Genomic DNA, 22,191 nt, shown 5'->3' with positions numbered 1-22,191 from the left:
CTATCATCAAGGAAGAAATAGCGAGGCATCTGGATGGAAATTGTCCCATTGGACAGACGCAGCATGGGTTCATAAAGGGCAGGTCGTGCCGAACTAATTTAGTGGAATTTCTTGAGGACATTAACAGTGCGGTAGATAACAGGGAGCCAATGGATGTGGTACATCTGGATTTCCAGAAAGCCTTTGACAAGGTGCCACACAAAAGGTTGTTGCATATGATAAAGATGCATGGCATTAAGGGGAAAGTATGGAAAGCATGGATAGAGGATTGGTTAATTAATAGAAAGCAAAGAGTGGGGATTAATGGGTGTTTCTGTGGTTGGCAATCAGTAGCTAGTGGTGTCCCTCAGGGATCAGTGTTGGGCCCACAACTGTTCACAATTTACATAGATGATTTGGAGTTGGGGACCAAGGGCAATGTGTCCAAGTTTGCAGACGACAGTAAGATAAGTGGGAAAGCAAAAAGTGCAGAGGATATTGGAAGTCTGCAGAGGGATTTGGATAGGCTAAGTGAATGGGCTAGGGTCTGGCAGATAGAATACAATGTTGACAAATGTGAGGTTATTCATTTTGGTAGGAATAACAGCAAAAGGGATTATTATTTAAATGATAAAATATTAAAACATGCTGCTGTGCAGAGAGACCTGGGTGTGCTAGTGCATGAGTCGCAAAAAGTTGATTTTCAGGTGCAACAGGTGATTAAGAAGGCAAATGGAATTTTGTCCTTCATTGCTAGGGGAATGGAGTTTAGGACTAGGGAGGTTATGCTGCAATTGTATAAGGTGTTAGTGAGACCACACCTGGAGTATTGTGTTCAGTTTTGGTCTCCTTACTTGAGAAAGTACATACTGGTACTGGAGGGTGTGCAGAGGATATTCACTAGGTTAATCCCAGAGCTGAAGGGGTTGGATTACAAGGAGAGGTTGAGTAGACTTGGACTGTACCCGTTGGAATTTAGAAGGATGAGGGGGGATCTTATAGAAACATATAAGATTATGAAGGGAATAGATAGGATAGATGCGGGCAGGTTGTTTCCACTGGTGGGTGAAATCAGAACTAGGGTGCATAGCCTCAAAATAAGGGGAAGTAGATTTAGGACTGAGTTTAGGAGGAACTTCTTCACCCAAAGGGTTGTGAATCTATGGAATTCCTTGCCCAGTGAAGCAGTACAGGCTCCTTCATTAAATGTTTTTAAGACGGAGATGGATAGTTTTTTGAAGAATAAAGAGATTAAGGGTTATGGTGTTCGGGCCGGAAAGTGGAGCTGAGTCCACAAAAGATCAGCCATGATCTCATTGAATGGTGGAGCAGGCTCGAGGGGCCACATGGCCTACTCCTGCTCCTAGTTCTTATGTTCTTATGTTCTTATGTTTCCCTTTGTCACAATAAAACACAATATCATTTGTGACTTGGACAGGATCCATTTCAGTACTCTGGCGCGGATGGAACCCTGATTGTAAGAATTCAAAAATGGGTTTCTAGGAAGGATTCGCATGAATATGGGAGACATTGGCCCGTAACTTCTGGCTATCGTCGGGAAGCCACCGGACGCCGATTTTAATAAAGAAAACTGCTCATTTACCTGCGCTGGGATGACGCGTCCTTTTCCTGCAGCAGCGTCGGGCCTCCAGGGCCCTGGTCTGCGCAGGCTTCAGCGTGGCACAGGAGGAGAACATCTCCTTATGACGCGGCCAGCTTGGGAACACCCATTGTGGTCAGCCATTTAAACAACAGATTTATGTTAGAGAGAACAGGCGATTCGCAAACAAGTGCTTTAAAGGTATGTCGAAGATTTCTGAACAGTTTTTGTTGCTCCTTCTTTTAAACAGGCTTCACTGTTGTTGTTTCTCATAAAGTACTTTTTATTTTTCATAATTAAAGGAGATTATTTATAAATGAACATCGTTTGGTTACTCTTAACCTGTCACAATGTGATATGCTTCCTCAAGTCAAGTTCAAATTTAGTGCTGGGTTAGGAAGATTTTTGATCAACAAGGGAGTCAGGGTTCTTTCTTTCTTTCTTTGTATACATTTCTGGGATATGTTAACGCTAGATAGCGCAACAATTATTGCCCATCCATTATTGCCCTTGATAAAATGGTGGTTAGCTGTCTTCTGAACCGCTGCAGTCCACGTGATGCAGGAGCACCTGCTATGAACGTGGTCCCAGGACATTAACCCAGCGACAGCAGAGGAACGGCGGTATAGTTCAAGGATATATTTCCACCTCTGGAACTCTAGCTGAATCCTTAAAGCCCATAGTAAGTGCACGGATTGTCACAATGGCATCCCTCTTAGTATCTCCTTCCTCGCTTCAGTGTCCATTTTTAATTAAAATATTGATGAAATGCCTGGTTATTGGTAACTTTTCTACGCTGTACCAAAATGTAATTATTTGTTGTTGGTGAATTGAATGGCCAGAATAAAAATATATATTAAGAAAGATGGCTGTATAGCTCCGAAACGGACAAAACCGCTTTTCAGCCAGTGGAGTACGTTTCCAAGGATATTCATTGATGCAATGGAATCGTTACAATTTCAGGTACATCTGTACAAGTTAAACGGAGTTGTCCATATGCAATGCAGAATGAGAAAGTGAATATCTGGTATGAAAGGTCATTTGCCTTCATTTACAACTTTAGCACAGGGCTAAATAGCTGGCTATTAAAGCAGACCACGGAAGGCCAGCAGCAGGAGTTCAATTCCCGTACCAGCCTCCCCGAACAGACGCCGGAATGTGGCGACTAGGGGCTTTGCACAGTAACTTCATTTGAAGCCTACTTGTGACAATAAGCGATTTTCATTTCATTTCATATTAACTCTCCTAAATCGAATGATGGATGCATTTTTTATTTACAACAAAGAATGCAATAACGTTGAGTGAGAAGAGCTGTTCCTTCAATTCAGAGTGGTGGGAATGCAATCCGCTGTCCGAAAATGGATTGGAAATGGGGTGTTTTGTGATAAGGAACCAGAGCTCACATCGGAGTGGAGGAATTAGGGAGCGGGGTAGATAATAATACGAAGGTGAAACAAGTATTTCTAATTTGAATCACTGGCTTGAATTCACAAACTGCGTGTCACATTTTCACAATGCCAATCAAAAAGAGAAAGTTCAATCGTGGAAGGTAACAGAGAAATGATAAAATGCACTGGATAGAGTATTAAAACGAGAAGTACAAGAAGAGTAATGGAGAAAGAATATTAATAAATTTCCAGAACCCAGGAATAGTGTTCAAATAGGAAAGGATGACGTTGCTGGAATTAATAATATGTCTAACTAATGCCGAGCATAATTCCAAACGTCATGGTAAAAAAAATGGATCGTGTAACTGGAAATAATGATCAAATCGCATCATGCATTGGGAGACTCAATTTTGAATAATTATTTTTAAGAATAACCTTTATTGTCACAAGTAGGCTTACATTAACACTGCAATGAAGTTACTGTAAAAATCCCCTAGTCCCTACATTCCGGCGCCTGTTCGGGTACACTGAGGGAGAATTCAGAATGTCCAATTCGCCGAACAAGCACGTCTTTCGGGACTTGTGGGAGGAAACCGGAGCACCCAGAGGAAACCCACGCAGACACGGGGAGAACTTGCGACTCTGCACGGACTGTGACCCAAGCCGGGAATCGAACCTGGGACCCTGGCGCTATGAAGAAACAATGCTAACCACTGTCCTACGGTTCCATGTTCAATTTAATGAATATCATGTTCAATTCTGATCGCCGAAAAGAACAAAGGCATTCCGAAGCGGGCGGCACTGTAGAAGCTGACCTTCAATGTGAGGGTTGACTTACGAGAAAAACATTGGATGGATGTGGAAGTTCTAAACAGAGAGGGAAGCATTCATGTGACGCTTACGAACCCAAAACTTGTTTTTAATGAAACTGCAGGTATACACTCAGTAACAGAAGTTCATACTACAAAGTGTATCGTCATTGTGGACATCGTTTGCAGTGAGAGAGAGGTTCGGCTGTGGCATAAATATCCGATTTGACCAGAGAATCATCAAGATTTTTACGAAAGACGTTGGATGCTACCAAAGAAGAAAATATATCTTGGTGCATGAATTTGTGTAATCTATTTGCTTATGTAACCGCTGGCTAGTAATGATGGTTATCTCGATTTGCCAGCGTCGGTAGGTCGACAATTCTGAGTGGAATATCTGGACAATTTGAATCACTTTCAGCACAGCAAGGTCAACATTTTAAGTTGTTCATTACTGAATGTAATTTATGTTTTTGCTTGATCAATGTTTTTCTTTTTTCTCGTAACAGTTTCATTTGTTGAAACAAAACAAGACTTCACGTTCAGAACAAAATGTCCAAGTTTTTTTTAGAGCGGTTATAATTGTATCAGCTCACTGTTCCACTGTTCTCTTATTCAATGTTACTTTTCATCATTTAGTTCAGCCAATGAGTTAAAACGTTGCTTGGACAGTTGTGGAAGACAGACCCCGTCAAATCCACAACTTGTCATTCGACCTGCTCGATATTCCTCGCCATTCATTTCAATTCTAGCAGAATTGTGGAGGGTACAACAGTCGTCCGATTCGACACCACCTATTTTAGTCTAATGTATAAGGCGAATCTCTACATTAATGTGACTAAACTTTGACAAGTATATTTGATATTCTGTCAAGAACAAATGCCGTTTCCAATCTTTGGAAATAACAAAAAATATTTTTGATATATACATAGAAAGAAACGAATAGAGAGACAAGGCTGCCTCACAGATTTAGAGACCGAGCAGAATCCGATATTATTTCCGACACAAAGATGGCAAAACTGATGGAAAAGGCGTCTTGGCAGCGTATCAAAGAGGATGATGACTTCACTTGGAAAGAATTCTACCAAACCTGTGGTTTCCATTTAGAAATCGGTGTAAATCCATTATCTCGTCTTGGATTTGGAACCACGGTCTGGGGAGCTGTAAGTTCACCTCGGTTTTCTTTTGTCAATTGTGCAGTTTAAACTAGAATCAGCTGGGTGCATTGATCATGTTACCAATCTTCCAAGGCTGCATTTAATTCGCAGATACTGTGATTTTGGTTTATTTCGAAAGTATGTAACTGGCCAGCAGTTGTTTAGGGTGGTGGGAGAGGAGGAGGGGGAGGGGGACGGCGGCGTTGTTGGGAAGAGGTTGACAAGATTGAATTATTTGCGGCATATTAACAGATACATGATCCTTTAGACCTGTGTTTCATCTCACCCTGGATATAACACGGAAGGCGGTTTTTCGGTGAACTTCAATTATTTCTTCTTTGGTAATGATACCCATTAATCTTCCCGCATCCTTAATCTTACACCTCTAGCACGCACAGCTTTAAGTGCTGCAGGAATTCACATGTATATATTTCAGTTGGAACTGGCTGCCAGGACCTGGTTACCATGAGGCCGAGATTGGCCGTGATCATTTTTGAGGTTTAGTTCCTTCACATTATAACAATGAAAACTCCGAAAACAGGACAGGAAGAATGCATTTTGACAACATAACTACCGTACAGATGGGAAATACTACTCCGTCCATCATAATGCATCACCCATTCAAGTCCCAATACCACATAAATTTTAACTGTCTGTGAAGTTATTCGCTTATTAAAGAACCGGCATCCCCAACGTGATCTCAAAGTTTATTGAACATGTCGAACAACACGATCCTCGCATCAGGTTTAAAGTAATATTTACATCGTGCGAGCCTGGGCCATCTTTTGTATTCTCACAACTTAGTGCCGAGCAATATTGCCTTATTTATTGCAGCTCCAGTGACCAAGGTTCAATTTCGGCCTCGGATGACTGTGTGGAGTTTGCACTTTCTCCCCATCCCTGCGTGGATTTCATCAGGGTGCTGCAGTTTTCTCCTACTGTCCAAAGATGTGCAAGTTAGGTGGATTGGCCGTGCTAAATTTTCCCTCAGTAACCAAAAGTTAGTACGGTTACTGGGTTAGGGGAATAAGGTGGACCAGTGGGCTTAAGTACAGTGCTCATTCCAAGGGCCGGTAGAGACTCGATGGGCCAAGTGGGGTCCTTCTGCGCTTTAAATTCTATGATTCTTAAATAACTCTGAAACCATCACCAAGGTTAACATCCAAGTATACGAATTAAGAGCAGGGATAGGCCTCTAGGCCTCCTACTACCTCTTTCGCTTTTCTATAAGATCATGGCTGATCTGACTGTAACCTCCTGTACAACCACGGTGGCATTTCACCTCACACATTTATCAAGAATCTATCTCCCTCTGCGCTTAAAACATTGAAAGTTACTGCTTCCACTGTCTTTGAGAAAGGGAGCTCCAGAGGTTCACTACCTTCTGAGAGAGAAAACATTCATCTCGTTTTTGACTTAAATAGGTGACCCTGCATTGAGTAGTTCTGTATTCTCCACAAAAGCAAACACCCTCTCCTTGTGGACCTCATCAAATGCCCCAGAATCATTTTTGTCCAATCATGCATTAGAATTGCTTCTAATGCATTTACATCCTTCATTAAATAAGGCGACCAACATTGTGTGCAATCCTACAGATATATTCTCACAAGTGTCATGTACGACTGAAGTATAATCTATCGACTTTTATATTCAACTCTCTCTCAATAAACAATCACATTTTTGGATGTTTCCTAATTATTTATTGGACTTGTATACTAGCGTTCTGTGAGTTATGCTCCAGGACAACCAGATCCCTTCGGCTCCCAAAACTCTGCAATCTCTCACCATTTAGATAAGGTACTTATTTCCCATTTTTTCTGCAAAACTGGACAATTTTATACTTGTTCACATTATACTCCATTTGCCAGATCTTTGCCAGGTACTCGTGTGCCTTTTTAGCCTTTAGATCTTCTTCACAACTGACGTATTTTTTGTATCATTAGCAAATTCAACAACAGTATCTTCTGTCCCTTCATCAAATATATTTATATAAGTTGTAAAATGCTGAGGCCGCAGCACTGCTTTTCTTGGGACATTACACATTACATCTCACCAATGAGAAAAAAGCATTATTTATTACTACCCACTGCTTCCTGTAGGCTGGCTAATCTTAGATCAATGCTCATGTGACACCCCCTAAACACGTACGTTTATTTTCCACAATAATCTTCAAGGTGGCGCTTTACCACCTCGAAGGTTATTCTGGAATGCCCTCTGGCAATCTACGCAATCTGGTTCCACTTCATCCACAGGACACATCACTCCTTCAAAGAACTGAAATAAATTGGTTACTCTTTCATCAAGCCACTTTGACTCTGCCTGCTTGACATCAATGTTTATGAGTGCCATGGAATAACATATTTAATAATAGCTTTCAGCATTTCCGATGACAGGTGTTAAGTTAACTGAACTCAACTTTCCTGCTTCCCATCTCCCCAAAACCCGACGCCCTCCATCCCCTTTTAAAATGATGAATTGCACTGGCAATTTCCCAACCTAATGGTACATTTTTGGAACCCAGTGAAGTTTGGAAAATTGAAACCAATGCATCAACTGCATGAAATGAAAATGAAAAATTTTCATTTCATGTAGTTGATGCATTGGTTTCAATTTTCCAAACTTCCCTGGGTTCCAGAAATGTGCCATTAGGTTGGGAAATTGCCAGTTCAATTCATAATTTTCAATTACATCATTGGCCACTTCTTTTAAAACACAATGTTAAAGCTTTTCCTGAGTCCCTCCCTCCACAATTCCTCACTTACAGCTATTTCTGCGATGCTATTTGCATCCTCTATAAACATCGATGTAAATAACTCTTCAATGCCTCTGATAACTCTTAAGTTCCTGTCAGGAACTGTTTAGCACAGGGCTAAATCGCTGGCTTTGAAAGCAGACCAAGGCAGGCCAGCAGCACGGTTCAATTCCTGTAACAGCCTCCCCGAACAGGCGCCAGAATGTGGCGACTAGGGGCTTTTCACAGTAACTTCATTGAAGTGATTGTCATTTCAGTTTCTGATCTTAATCCCCCAGGATGACCTTCTGCAGGACCAGCGCTCAATCTGTCAACACATTGCTTATTCAAATATTTATAAAAGCTCTTTATATCTGCCTTTACATTTCCTGGTAGCTTTCGCTCGTACACTATTTTTTCCCTTCTTATTTGCAATTTTTTGATGCTCTTAACCGTCCAATCTTCTGATCTGCTGCCTGTCTTTACACAGTTATATGATTTTTCCTTAAGTTTGATACTGTCGTAAAATTGTTTAGTGAACCACAGATGGCTGAATCCTCCTCTTGGAATTGTTCTTTCTCAATGGAATGTATCCATGCTGTGTGTTCGTAAATATCCTTTCAGCATCGAGGACTGCATCTCTGTTGACCTATCCCTGAACCTCATTTTCCAGTCCGATTTAGCTCGCCTTATTTTCATTCCCACAGAATTAGCATTATTTCATCGGTGCAGATTGCAGGTCTTTAATCTGCTCTTGTCTCCATCACACAGGATATCTGATTCAGTCATCACTGGTACATCCATCTGCCTCCGCTATGAGGTTATCAATTAATTTTGCGATGTCGCATAACACCAGATTTAGTATAGCCTGCAGTCTGGTTGGCTGGAGAGTTTTCTCTGCTAAGATACTATCGCCAAAACATTTTCTTAACTCCTCATCCAGGCTACTTTTCCATCAGTTTTTCCAGTTTTATATTATTTGCCACATCTTTCCAAATAGCCCCCATTATCTAGTCCTTTCTTACAGTGTACTTCCAGTTAAAATTGCAGAATATGTCAAAGCAGAACAGAGGTCAGTTCTCAGTGGCAGATAAGCTGAAAAACAAAGGCCTGGGTGTGGTGTGCGTAATGTAGGGTTGGATTTGCGAAAGTTAAAGAAATAAAAACACAAAACAAAAGCCGTCCCCTCCCCCCTTACATTGAAGGAAAAGTACACAATCTAAATGTGTTAAATTCTATGTTGAACGCAGAAGGCTGTAACATGTGTCAGGATCCCGAACGAGAACCAAACTATTTTCAAGTTGCAAACTGTGAGCAAACTATCGGCGTAACAGATAACACCAACCAATGGGTACATCTGATGTTCAAGTAATAATAATTTCATCACAGAATTAACCACATTAGCAGCAAAGGAGTAGCTTTACTGTTAACAGTTAGAGCAGTTCTTAGGTAAAGGAAGAAATATTAACTTACTTGCTTAATCTACGACTCTATTCCAATCACGAAAAACAATACATTATAAATACCACTCAAGAACAAAGTTAACATGCTTTAACAAGAGCAAAATTTACTTGCTTTACTTCGTGCAGAATTCTTGGAGAGAGAAACATTCAGGACCAAACTTAAACACCCTCGTTCAGACTAGAGCTATATGACTTACTGACTCTTCAGGCAGGGCTGACTCCTTCCATGCAGGACTAAGGATGTTATACCTAAATGTGCGCAGTATACAGACAAGGTAGATGAGCTTGTTGCACACATTGAAATTGGCGGGTACGATGTTGTGGGCTTCACAGGGAAGTGTCTGCAAGGGAATTGGGGCTTATATCTAAATATACAAGCATAAGTGTCCTACCAAAAGGACAGGCAGATGGGCAAAGGGGGCGTGGTTGCATTGTTATAAGGAATGAAGTTAAATCGATAGCAAGGAGCGAGATAGCATCAGACGGCATATATCCTCCATGGATAGAGTTGAGGAATGCAAAGGTAAAAAGACCCTGATGGGAGTTATGTCCAGGCCCCCAAGCAGTAGTCAGGATGTGTGACAGAAAATAAATCAGGAGATAGAAAAGGCTTGTAAAAAAGGCAATATTTCAATAATCATGGGGCACTTCAATATGCAAATGGACTGGGAAAAATCAGGTTGGTCGTGGATCCCAAGAAAAGGAATTTGTGGAATGTCGAAGAGATGTTTTCTGGAGCAGTTTGTGTCAGAGCCGACTAGGGAACCGGCAATTCTGGAGTTGGTGATGTGTAATGGGGCAGGCTTGATTAGGGAACTTAAGGTGAAGGAGCCTTTAGGGAGCAGTGGCCACAATGTGATCGAATTTACGCTGCAGTTTGAGATGGAGAAGCTGGAATCAGATGTAACGGTATTACAATTAACTAAGTGTAACTGCAGAGACATGAGGGAGGAGCTGGCCAGAGTTGATTGGAAAAATAGACTAGCAGGGAAGACAGTGGAACAGCAATGGCAGGACACTTTGGAACTTATTCGGGAGGCACAACAGAAATTCACCGCAAGGAGGAGGAAACATGCTAAGCGGACGGCAAGGTATCCATGGATGACGAAGGAAGTCAAGGACAGCATAAAAACAAAAGCAAAAACATACAAAGTGGCGAGAATCAGTGGAAAGCCAGAGGATTTGTTAGTCTTTAAAAGCGAGTACAGGGCAACTAAAAAGCCAATAGGAGGAGAAGATCAAAAATGAGTGTACGTTAGCCAGTAATATAAAAGAATATAGGAAGAGATTGTTCAAAATATAAAAGGTAAGAGCGAGTCAAAGATAAACATTGAACACCTGGAAAATGTGTCTGGAGAAGTAATAATAGGAAACAAAGAAATAGCCGAGCAACTGAGTAGTTACCTTGCACCAGTCTTACATACATACATACATAGAACTTACAGTGCAGAAGGAGGCCATTCGGCCCATCGAGTCTGCACCGGCTCTTGGAAAGAGCACCCTACCCAAGGTCCACACCTCCACCCTATCCCCATAACCCAGTAACCCCACCCAACACGAAGGGCAATTTTGGACACTAAGGGCAATTTATCATGGCCAATCCACCTAACCTGCACATCTTTGGACTGTGGGAGGAAACCGGAGCACCCGGAGGAAACCCACACACACACGGGGAGAACGTGCAGACACCGCACAGACAGTGACCCAAGCCGGGAATCGAACCTGGGACCCTGGAGCTGTGAAGCAATTGTGCTAACCACCGTGCTACCGTGCTGCCCTTCACGCTGGAAGACACCAGTGGGATGCCAAAGCTCCAAGAGAATCAGGGGGCACAGGTGACTATAGTGGCAATCACTAAGGAGAAGAGTCTAACAAAACTGAAACTTCTGAATGTGGTTAAATCACCTGAAATGGATGGACTACATCCCAGAGTTCGAAAAGAGATAGCTGAGGAGATTACAGAGGCATTGTTGGTGATCTTTCATGAATCACTGGAGGCAGGGAGGGTTCCAGAGGAATGGAAGGAGGTGAATGTAACACCGTTGTTTAATGAGGGAGGGAGGCAGTAGACGGGAAATTATAGGCCGTTAGCCTGACATTGGTCATTGGTAAGATTTAAGAATCAATTAATAAAGATGAGATCGCAAAGTATTTGGAAGCACATGATAAAATAGGACTGAGTCAGCATGGGATCGTCAAGGGGAGGTTATGTCTAACAAATCTATTAGAATTCTTTGAGGAAGTAACAAGTATGTTAGACAAAGGAGAACCAGTGGATGTGATGTATTTTGATTTCCAGATGGTCTTTGACAAGGTGCCGCATAGGAGACTGTTAAATAAATTAAGAGTCCATTGTGTTAAGGAGAATATCCTGGCATGGATAGAGGGTAGGCTGACTGGAGAAGGCAGAGAGTGGGAGTAAACGGGTCTTTTTCAGGATGGCAGCCGGTGACTAATGGTGTACCTCCAGGGTCTGTGTTGTGACCACAACCTTTCACAATTGACATGAATGCTCTGGAAGAAGGAACTGAAGGCACCGTTGCTATGTTTTCAGATGATACAAAGGTCTATAGAGGGACAGGTAGCGTTGAGGAAGCATGGGGCTGCAGATAGACTGGGACAGGTTAGGAGAGTGGCCAAAACTGTGGGTCTTTCAAATTCAAACGATAACCCGTTTGCTCGCTGTCTCTGATCAACTAAATTGTTTTGAAGGCCTATTAGCAGAACACTTCATGTGCAGATCAATGATTATCTCACTTTTGTGACACCTTAATCACTGCCCTCGCAACCTTACTGTCTGTGTGCCTCTTAAACAAGGTTGTCTAACATTAGGGAAAAATATATATAAAATATAATAATTTCTTATCTTCATCACACCTACCCCTTGCAAAAATGAACCAATAATAAGAAAGGACGGTTTCATTTTACAATGATGTGGAGATGCCGCCTTTGGACTGGGGTGGGCACAGTAAGAAGTCTTACAACGCCAGGTTAAAGTCCAACAGGTTTGTTTCGAATCACTAGCTTTCGGAGCACTGCTCCTTCCTCAGCTAGCGATTGAGTCAAACCTGTTGGACTATAACCTAGTGCTGTAAGATTTCTTACTGTTCATTTTACAAAGTCTTTTCAACTTGAAATACTACTCATCACTACACAGTACACTTAGACTATAAGATACTTATTTCACCATATTCATGCATGCACATTTTAACATGCACATTGTCCATTTCATTCTTTCTTTCCCAACTTTCATTGTTCCATTGTTCTCACATCTTAACGTCGCAAAAAAAATCTGCAATTCGGTCTTCTCTTCCTGCTATATGCATATTTTGCAAGGTAAGTGGCTGTACAAATAAACTCCTACGAAACGGTCTTAAATTACAATCTTTAACCTTCTTCAGAAACTTCAATGGATTATGATGTGTATAAACAATTGTGAATGATGAATTCTAACTAACAGAAATGTTAAAATGTTGCGAACAATACCAAACTCAACGATACATTTTCAGTGGTCAAATGTATCTTTTGATGCACATTTATTTTATGGGAAAAAAAATGTTCTTCCTATACTTTTCATCATCTTGTAATAATACAGCACCAATGCCCACATCAATTGCATTAATGACCATCTAAAATTACACAACAAATTACAGTGTTGTTAAAACTGGTGCTCTTGACAACACGGTTTTCTAATTATCTACTATCTGCTGACAATTTGACGTCCAATAATAATTTCTGGGGTTGGATTCCCCATTGGCTGCTGCCGAAATCGGGAAACGCAATTGGGCAGAGAATCGGTTCTGATGCCAAAATCGTGGTGGGCGCTGATTTGAAGCCAAACTACGGGCTGAATTCTCCATTGCCCGACAGCAATATCGTAATCAGCGATTGGGCGGAGAAGTCACTCTGACGGCCAAATCGGGGCTGGCACAGTTTTAGCATTGGTCAGCCATGCTCCATTCCCTCGGAAATGGCATTATCGTGTCACGTGGTTGGCGTCCTCATGTAATGCTCCGCCCCCCGATGGGCCGCGTTCCCAATGGTGTGGGATACGTATGGTCTCATCCGGTCGGGAACCCGGACAGGCATCTGTCCTGCTGGCCGGGAGCCTTCCGCGAGGACTGGGAGGGTGGGGGGACTGGTGGGGTGTGGCCAGGGGTGACCAGGGTGTGCGTTTTGGGGTCGCGGAGGGCGGGGTGGGTCCGCGCACAGCTGGTGCCATGTTGTACAGTGCAACAGCTGCAGGTCGGCAGCCGTGGGCATATGTGGCCAGAGACCTAGCCATTTTCCAGCTGTTTTCGGCACGGGAACCTGGAGTTTCACCCGACGCCACGGCGAGCCCCTCGCCAGTCCCAGAATCGGTGAGGGTTTCACACACAGTTCTTGGTCGTAAAAGACTCCACATGTTTCGCTGGTGTCAGCACTTAGGCGCTGAAAGGGAGAATCCAGCCCCACATTTCTCCATCAAATCGACAGCGGCATCAAGGCATTCCAGAACGCATGTACAGTAAACACCGTTTTGATATCATTCATGGGCCTGACTAATTCTTCAGGCACTCCGCAATTCTCTACCTCCAATAGGCCGAGTTCCCGATGGCGGAATTCACTTGTGCTCTTAAAAATCATGAAACGAGCACCATGGCTGATGAGGAAAAAAAGAGGAGGTAGGACATGGAGAGCCGCAACTGTGGGCTGCCGACTGGACACTGGTCTGGGGTGGGGTGGGGGGAGGGGGGTTGATGGGGACCAGACCAGGTGGCCAATGTGACCTCCTCTATAGGACGAGGGCAGTGTCCAAGCACGGATCGCCGTTGCCGCAGACTGCAAGGCAGCACGGTAGCACAAGTGGATTGCACTGTGGCTTCACGACGCCAGGGTCCCAGGTTCGATTCCCCGCTGGGTCACTGTCTGTGCGGAGTCTGCACGTTCTCCCCGTGTCTGCGTGGGTTTCCTCCGGGTGCTCCGGTTTCCTCCCACAGTCCAAAGACGTGCAGGTTTGGTGGATTGGCCAAGATAAATTGCCCTTAGTGATCAACAAGGTTAGGGGGGGTTATTGAGTTATTGGGTTACAGGGAAAGGCTGGAAGTGAGGACTTAAGTGGGTCGGTGCAGACTCAATGGGCCGAATGGCCTCCTTCTGTACTGTATGTTCTATGTTCTATATCTTGCTGAGTACCACACTGTTCACCAACCTTGGCCCCTCGATCTGCAGAGTGACACCGGCCATAAAAGCGGCCCACACCTCCACCCACCCCTGCAACTGAACCTGCGCCACCTCCCACCCCAACAAACGCGGCCGCCATCCACGGTCGGGGCATCAGGCGGCCCGACTGTGCAGCGGCCACTGTAACCACATGGAGGCGCCAGGCGGGGGCAATGGAGCATACTGCTGGCAAAAGCAGTGCTAGCCGTTTGTACCCTGGTGTCAGGAACAGGCTGCACGGCCAGTGGCCCCCATAGTGTTGGGCACCAATGTGGTCAGGGGTGTGGGGATGGGGGGAATGATGGAAGCCGGTGACTAGTGGTGTGACTCAGGATTCGGTGCTGGGACACCAACTTTTCAAAATGCACATTACACAATATACATATACATTAACGATTTGGAAGAAGGAACTGAAGACACTCTTGCTTAAGTTTACAGATTATACAAAGATATGTAGAACGACAGGTAGTATTGAGGAAACAGGGGTGGCTGCAGAAGGACTTGGACAGGCTAGGAGAGTAGGCAAAGAAGTGGCAGATGGAATACAATGTGGAAAAGTGTGCGTTTATGCACTTTGGAAGGAGGAATGGAGGCATAGACTATTTTCTAAATGGGGAAGTGCTTAGGAAATCAGAAACACAAGGAGACTTGGAAGTTCTTGTTTAACATTCTCGTAAGGTTAAGGTGTTGGTTCAGTTGACTGTTGGGAAGACAAATGCAATGCTAGCATTCATGTCGAGAGTGATAGAGTACAAGAGCAAGGATGTACTTCTGAGGCTATTTAAGGCTCAGGACAGACACCATTTGGAGTATTGGGAGCAGTTTTGGTCCCCATATCTAAGGAAGGATGTGTTGGCTTGGAAAACGTCCACAGGAGTTTCACAAGGAATGCAGAGCTTGTGGTAAGAGGAATGGTTGAGTACTCTGGGTCTGTACTCCTGGAGTTTAGAAGGATGAGGGGGCATCTTAAAGAAACTTACAGGATACAGTGAGGCCTAGATAGAGTGGTCGTGGAGAGGATCTATCCACTGGTAGGAAAAACCAGAATCAGAGCGCACAATCGCAGACTAAAGGACAATCCTTTAAAACAGAGATGAGGAGCAAAGTCTTCAGCCAGAATGTGGTGAATCTGTGGAACTCTTTGCCGCAGAAGCTGTGGAGACCAAATGACTGAGTGTCTTTAAGACAGAGACAGCTAGGTTATTGATTAATAAGGGGATCAGGGGTTATGGAGGAAGGCAGGGAATGGGGATCAGAAAAGTATCATCCATGATTGCATGGCGGAGCAGACTCTATGGACCGAATGGCTTAATTTTGCTCTTATGGTGTTGTGGTCTTATAGGGACATGCAGGGGCAGAGCCGCAGTGCCAATCAGGGCCACCATGTAGACCATTGGACCAGGTTTGGCATGGGGCATGCACCATGCTAACATGTTGGCCTTTCACCTCCTGACGATAATGGATATTAGAATTCAAACAGCAATTGTTGCCTTCCTGCTAGTTGCCGCAGCCCTGGAGGATGCCCTGCAGCTGTACAAGGTGGCATTGCTCCAGGATCAAGATGAAGCTGCAGCAGCAGAGCATGTAGCAGCAAAGTGTATCTCATAGAACAGGGGGCAGCCACCCAGGATGGGGAGCTGGCCGCCAAACAGGCGAGGACGTGCCAACGACATTCTTCTTCAGGCCCCGTGTTTGCTGGCTGCGCCTGTCATTCGAGGACCAGCCAGAGTGGGCATGCCATCGAAAACTCTGCCTGAGCAGGGAGACAGTACGACATTGCTGCCAGATCATGGCACGCGCACCTGCCACCGCGTGGGAATGGGGAGGACACCCACGCGCGGTGATGTCAAGGTGAAGGTAGACCTGGACATTATGCCATAGTCTCCAGGCATGGGAACCTGTCTAGAATCTCCGAGACCTTGATGCACAGGTCCATCTGCACCATCACGGAGGTCCTTTATGCCCAGGCGGCTCAATACATCCATTTCAATCTGGATGAGCCCACCAGGATTCTCCGGCAGCAGGTTTCATCGCCACCATCGGTGAGAAGTCCAGGGCATCATCGGCGGGATGCATTCACCCCGATGGACACCTGCAGATGATATGCCACTCTACACAAGGGAACCTTGATGAATGTGCAGCTGACATGTGATCATAAGCTGCGCATCATACACGTCCGCACCCAACGGCCAGTGTGCCCAACACATTCATCCTGGCACACCCGACTATTCCTGACATATTCGTGACGCCCCATCAGTTGGGGGGTTCGCTCCTGCGGGACAGGGGCTATCGACTGCAGTTGTGTCTAGTGACGCCTCTCCAGTGGCCACAGACTGATGCAAATACTCACTAAAACGATGCCCAGGCAGCAACTAGGAGCGTGATTGAGCTTCAGACTCCTAGAGATGCAGGTCAGATGCTCCAGAGGTGCCCTCCATTATGACGCTAAGATGGTCACCTTTGTCATGGCAGCCTGCGGCGTCCTCCGCAACATCGCACAGCAGAGGACCGATGTGCTGGAGGAGGAGGGTGAACGCCAGGCCTCCTCCAACAAGGAGGATTCAGGGAGGGCAAGGATGGGTAGGACATGAGGGCCAGGCAGGCATGGGAGGCCGCAGGATGTGTGTGCTAGAGGCAACGTGCAGGGGATGTTCTGATCACCTCCAGGTTCAGCAATTGGAGGGGGGACGGGGCAGGAGCACGGACGCCGCAACCCACCCCTACAGCGCCCCCCCACCTCTCCCCACCCCAACGCCCCCCCCCTCTCCCCACCCCATCCTAGGGCACCCCGCCCAGCCTGAAACCCCCTCTTTTTGCTTGAGGTTTCTTTACTCCTAATTGCCCCCTCCTGGAACCTCAACAGCTCCCAGCATAAACCTCCTTCCATAAATTATTGGTAATATAACTTGACGAACGTTTGCCCATTTCACATCGACCTGAATATGAAAGGGTCTCAATTTTCTCATTAATACATTATTTTGAACGGAATAGCATTCCAGGGCAGAGTTTCAGTTGATCCACGGGGCAGCTACATTATGTAAGGTAAGAGTTGTTTGTTTACGGGTTTTTAAATTTAAATTTTTTTTTATTTTGTGTATTTGGTTTTTTTTGGGGGGGGGGGGCAGCAAGCTCATTCATTTTGCAGAATCACCAATTTTCGAGGGTTGACTTGGGAGCATAGCAACAGTATAAGGGCCTAAAGGGTGTTTAATCTTTCTTTTTTTCCCCCCCTTTAAAAATTTGTGAATTCAGATCAGAGGGGATGGAGGCTAGGGCAGTTGCATGCTCCTCCTCTAGGATGTGGGTGGTGAGGGATACCACCGTTGTCCCCGCTGACTATACTTGCAGGAAGTGCACCCAACTCCAGCTCCTCAGAGACCGCATTAGGGAACTGGAGCTGGAGCTGGATGAACTTTGGATCATCCGGGATGCAAAGGGGGTGATAGAGAAGAGTATCAGGGAGGTAGCCACACCAAAGGTACAGGACAAGAGTAGCTGGGTTACAGTCAGGGGAAGGAAAACAAACGGGCAGACAGTGCAGGGATCCCTCGTGGCTGTTCCCCTTCAAAACAACTATACATTTTGGATGCTGTTGGGGGGGATGACCTACTGGGGGAAGGCCCTAGCTGCCAGGTCTCTGGCACTGAGTCTGGCTCTGTGGCTCAGAAGGGAAGGGGGTAGGATAGAAAAGCAATAGTGATAGGAGACTCAATAGTCCCGGGAATGGATAGGAGATTCTATGGTCGCGAGCGAGACTCCCGGGTGCCAGGGATGTCTCGGATCGAGTCTACAGGATTCTTAAGGAGGACGGGGAGCAACCAGAAGCCGTGGTGCACATAGGCACCAACAACATAGCTAAGAAAAGGGATGAGGATCGAAAAAGTGATTGTGGGGTGTTAAGTTGGAAGCTAAAGAGCAGGACAAGCAGAGTAGTGATCTCAAGATTGCTGCCAGTGCCATGTGGAAGTGAGGCAAGGACCAGAGTGTGAGTGCAGCTGAACACGTGGCTACAGGGCTGGTGCAGGAGGGAAGGCTTGAGATATGTGGATAATTGGGATATCTTCTGGGGAAGGTGGGACCTGTACATGAAGGACTGGAGGGGCACCAATATCCAGGGTGAGAGGTTTGCTAGAGCTCTTCGGGAGGGTTTGAACTAGTTTGGCAGGGAAACGGGAAGCAGAGCTATGGGTCAAAGGATAGGGTAGCTGTTGAACAGGCAGAAATAGTACGCAGCGAGTCTGCGAGGAAGGATAAAAAGTTGATAGGGCAAAGTTGCACTCAGTGGAATGGGTTAAAGTGTGTCTGTTTCAATGCAAGGAGTGTCAGAAATAAGGGAGATGAACTAACTTAGAGCATGAATCAGTACTTGGAACTACAATTTTGTGGCCATTACGGAGATATCGATTTCACAGGGCCAGGAATGGTTGTTAGATGTTCCGGGGTTTCGATGTTTTCAGAAGAATAGGGTGGGAGGTAAAAGAGGAGGGGGAGTGGCACTGTTAATCAGGGAGTGCACCACAGCTGCAGAAAAGGAGGTAGTTGAGGAGAGTTTGTCTACTGAGTCAGTAGGGGTGGAGGTTAGAAACAAGAAAGGAGCAATCACTTTATTGGTAGTTTTCTATAAACCCCCAATAGCAGCAGAGAGATAGAGGAACAGATTGGTCGGCAGATCTTGTAAAAGTGCAGAAGTAACAGAGTTTTTGTCATGGGTGACTTCAACTTCCCAAATATTGACTGGATCCTCCTTAGCGCAAATGGTTTGGAGGGAGCAGATTTGTCAGGTGTGTACAGGAAGGATTCCTGACTCAATATGTAGATAGGCTGACGAGGGGAGAGGCCATATTGGACATGGTGCTCAGCAACAAACCTGGCCAGGTGTCAGATGTCTCGGTGGGAGAGCATTTCGGTGACAGTGACCACAACTCCTTGACCTTTACCATAGTCATGGAGAGGGATAGGAACACACAGTGTGGGTAGGTATTTAATTGGGGGAGGGGAAATTATACTGCTATTAGTCAGGAGCTGAGGAGCATAAAGTGGGAACAATTGTTCTTGGGGAAATGCACAACAGTAATGTGGGGATTGTGTAAGGAGCACTTGCTGCGAGTGCTGAATTGTTTTGTCCTACTGAGACGAGAAAGGAATGGTAAGGTGAAGGAGCCTTGGATTACAAGAGAAGTGGAGCTTCGAGTCAAGAGAAAGAAGGAAGCTTACGTAAGGTTGAGGAAGCAAGGATTTGAGTCGGCTCTAGAGGGTTACAAGGTAGCCAGGAAGGAACTTAAAAATGGTCTGAGGAGACCTAGAAGGAGGCATGAAAAAACCCTGGTGGGAAGGATTAGGGAAAGCCCCAAGGCGTTTTACACTTATGTAAGAAATAAGAGGATGATCAGAGTGAGAGTAGGGCCGATCAAGGAGAGTGGAGGGAAATTGTGCCTAGAGTCTGAGGAGATGGGGGAGGCCCTAAATGAATACTTTGCTTCAGTATTCACGAGAGAGGGACCTTGTTGCTCATGAGAACAGTGTGAACCAGGTTAATAGACTCAAACAGGTTGATATCAAGAACGAGGATGTGCTGGAAATTTTGAAAAGCATCAGGATAGATAAGTCCCTGGGCCTGATGGGATATACCCAAGGTTACTACGGGAAGCGAGGGAGGAGATTGCTGCGCCGTTGGCGATAATCTTTGCGCCCTCACTCTCCACTGGTGTAGTACCGGATGATTGGAGGGAGGCGAATGATGTTCCCCTGTTCAAGAAAGGGAATACGGAAATCCCTGGGAATTACAGACCCATCAGTCTTACCTCTGCGGTGAGCAAAATATTGGAAAGGATTCTGAGAGATAGGATTTATATTATTTAGAAAAACATAGTTTCATTAAAGATAGTCAGCATGGTTTTGTGAGGTCATGCCTCACAAGCCTCATTGAATTCTTTGAGGATGTGACAAGAAACATTGATGAAGGTCGGGCAGCGGATGTGTTGTATATGGATTTCAGTAAGGCATTTGATAAGGTTCCCCAGGGTAGGCTCATTCAGAAAGTTAGGGGGCATGGGATGCAGGGAAATTTGGCTGCCTGGATACAGAATTGGCTGGCCAAAAGAAGACAGTGAGTGGTAGTGGATAGAAAGTATTCTGTCTGGAGGTAGGTGACCAGTAGCGTCCCGCAGGGATCTGTTCTGGGACCTCTGCTCTTTTGTGGTTCTTATAAATGACTTGGATGAGGAAGTGGAAGGGTGGGTTAGTAAGTTTGCCGGTGACACGGATGTTGCTGGAGTTGTAGATAATGTCGAAGGCTGTTGTAGGTTACAACAGGACATTGACAGGATGCAGAACTGGGCTGAGAAGTGGCAGATGGAGTTCAACCTAGATAAATGTGATGTGATTAATTTTGGAAGGTCGAATTTGAATGTTGAATACAGGGTTAAAGGCAGGATTCTTGGAAGAGTGGAGGAACAGAGGGATCTCGGATCCACGTACATAGATCCCTCAATCTTGCCACCCAGGCTGATAGGTTGTTAAGAAGGCGTATGGTATCTTGACTTTCATTAACCAGGGGATTGAGTTTAAGAGCCCGGTGATTTTGCTGCAGCTTTATAAAACACTGGTTAGATCTCACTTGGAATATTATGTCCAGTTCTGGTCGCCTCATTATAGGAAGGATACAGAGGAGATTTACCAGGGTGCTGCCTGGACTTGAGTGCATGTCTTATGAAGAAAGGTTCAGGGAGCTCGGGCTTTTCTCACTGGAGTGAAGAAGGAAGAGAGGTGACTTGATAGAGGTGTACAAGGTGATGAGAGGCATGGATAGAGTGGATAGCCAGAGACTTTTCCCCAGGGTGGAAATGGCTGTCACGAGGGGACATAATTTTAAGGTGATTGGCGGAAGGAATAGGGGAGATGTCAGAGGTAGGTTCTTTACGCAGAGAGTGGTGGGTGCGTGGAATGGGTACCAGCAGAGGTGTGAAGTCAGAGTCATTAGGGACATTTAAGCGACTCTTAGACAGGCACATGGACAGCAGTAAATTGAAGGGGTGTAGGTCAGGTTGATCTTAGATTGGGTTAAATGGTCGGCACAACATTGTGGGCTGAAAGTCCTGTACTGTGCTGTACTGTTCTATGTTCTATTATCTCTATGTTCTAATGTGATTGACTCATAACTTCCCCTTAAATGGAATTAGGGGTGGGCAATAAATGCTGGCACAACCTGTGGCGCCAACGTCCCATGAACTAATCAAAAAGATAGGTAATCCATTTTGGAGGCTAATGAGGATGTTGGTTCCTCCAGGGAATTCAGACAGAGCCATGCTTCTGACACCACATGAAGCCTGTTTGGATTAGAGCGAGGGGGAAAAGATGAAGAGCATACTAGTAGGTGAGTCTATAGTCAGGTGGATAAATAGGCGCTACTGAGTCCGTCAACAAGACTCCAGGATGGTGTGTTGCCTTTCTGGAGCCAGGGTTCAGGATGTCACTGAATGGCTCCAAGGCATCCTGAAGAGGAAAGATGATAAGGTAGAGGTCACAGTACATGTAAAGTAGAGCTTATGGTACATGTTAATACCAATGACATATGTAGAAATAAGTCCCTATTATCCACGTTATTTAGAACATAGAACATAGAACATAGAACAATACGGCGCAGTACACCAAGGAAGTGGAATCTCTTGTTAAGAGGAAGAAGGAGGCCTATGTGAAGATGAAGTGTGAAGTTTCGGTTGGGGCGATGGATAGTTACAAGGTAGCGAGGAAGGATCTAAAGAGAGAGCTAAGACGAGCAAGGAGGGGACATGAGAAGTATTTGGCAGGAAGGATCAAGGAAAACCCAAAAGCTTTCTATAGGTATGTCAGGAATAAGCGAATGA

The 22,191-nt window shown here is 45.1% G+C and overlaps 1 protein-coding gene across 1 annotated transcript in view; it reads left to right on the top strand.

The window, feature by feature from the left end:
- The first annotated feature begins 4,518 nt into the window (after positions 1 to 4,518).
- The window catches only part of LOC140389241 (EEF1A lysine methyltransferase 3-like), a 39,858-nt gene continuing 22,185 nt past the window's right edge, over positions 4,519 to 22,191 (top strand). Inside the window, exon 1 of the mRNA XM_072473411.1 lies at positions 4,519 to 4,939. Coding sequence (XP_072329512.1) covers positions 4,787 to 4,939 — 153 coding nt within the window. The 5' untranslated portion in view covers positions 4,519 to 4,786. The remainder of the gene's footprint in view (positions 4,940 to 22,191) is intronic.

The sequence above is a fragment of the Scyliorhinus torazame genome, chromosome 14, assembly GCF_047496885.1.
Source record: "Scyliorhinus torazame isolate Kashiwa2021f chromosome 14, sScyTor2.1, whole genome shotgun sequence".
Taxonomy (NCBI): Eukaryota; Metazoa; Chordata; class Chondrichthyes; order Carcharhiniformes; family Scyliorhinidae; genus Scyliorhinus; species Scyliorhinus torazame.
This window is presented reverse-complemented; position numbering and strand designations above follow the sequence as displayed.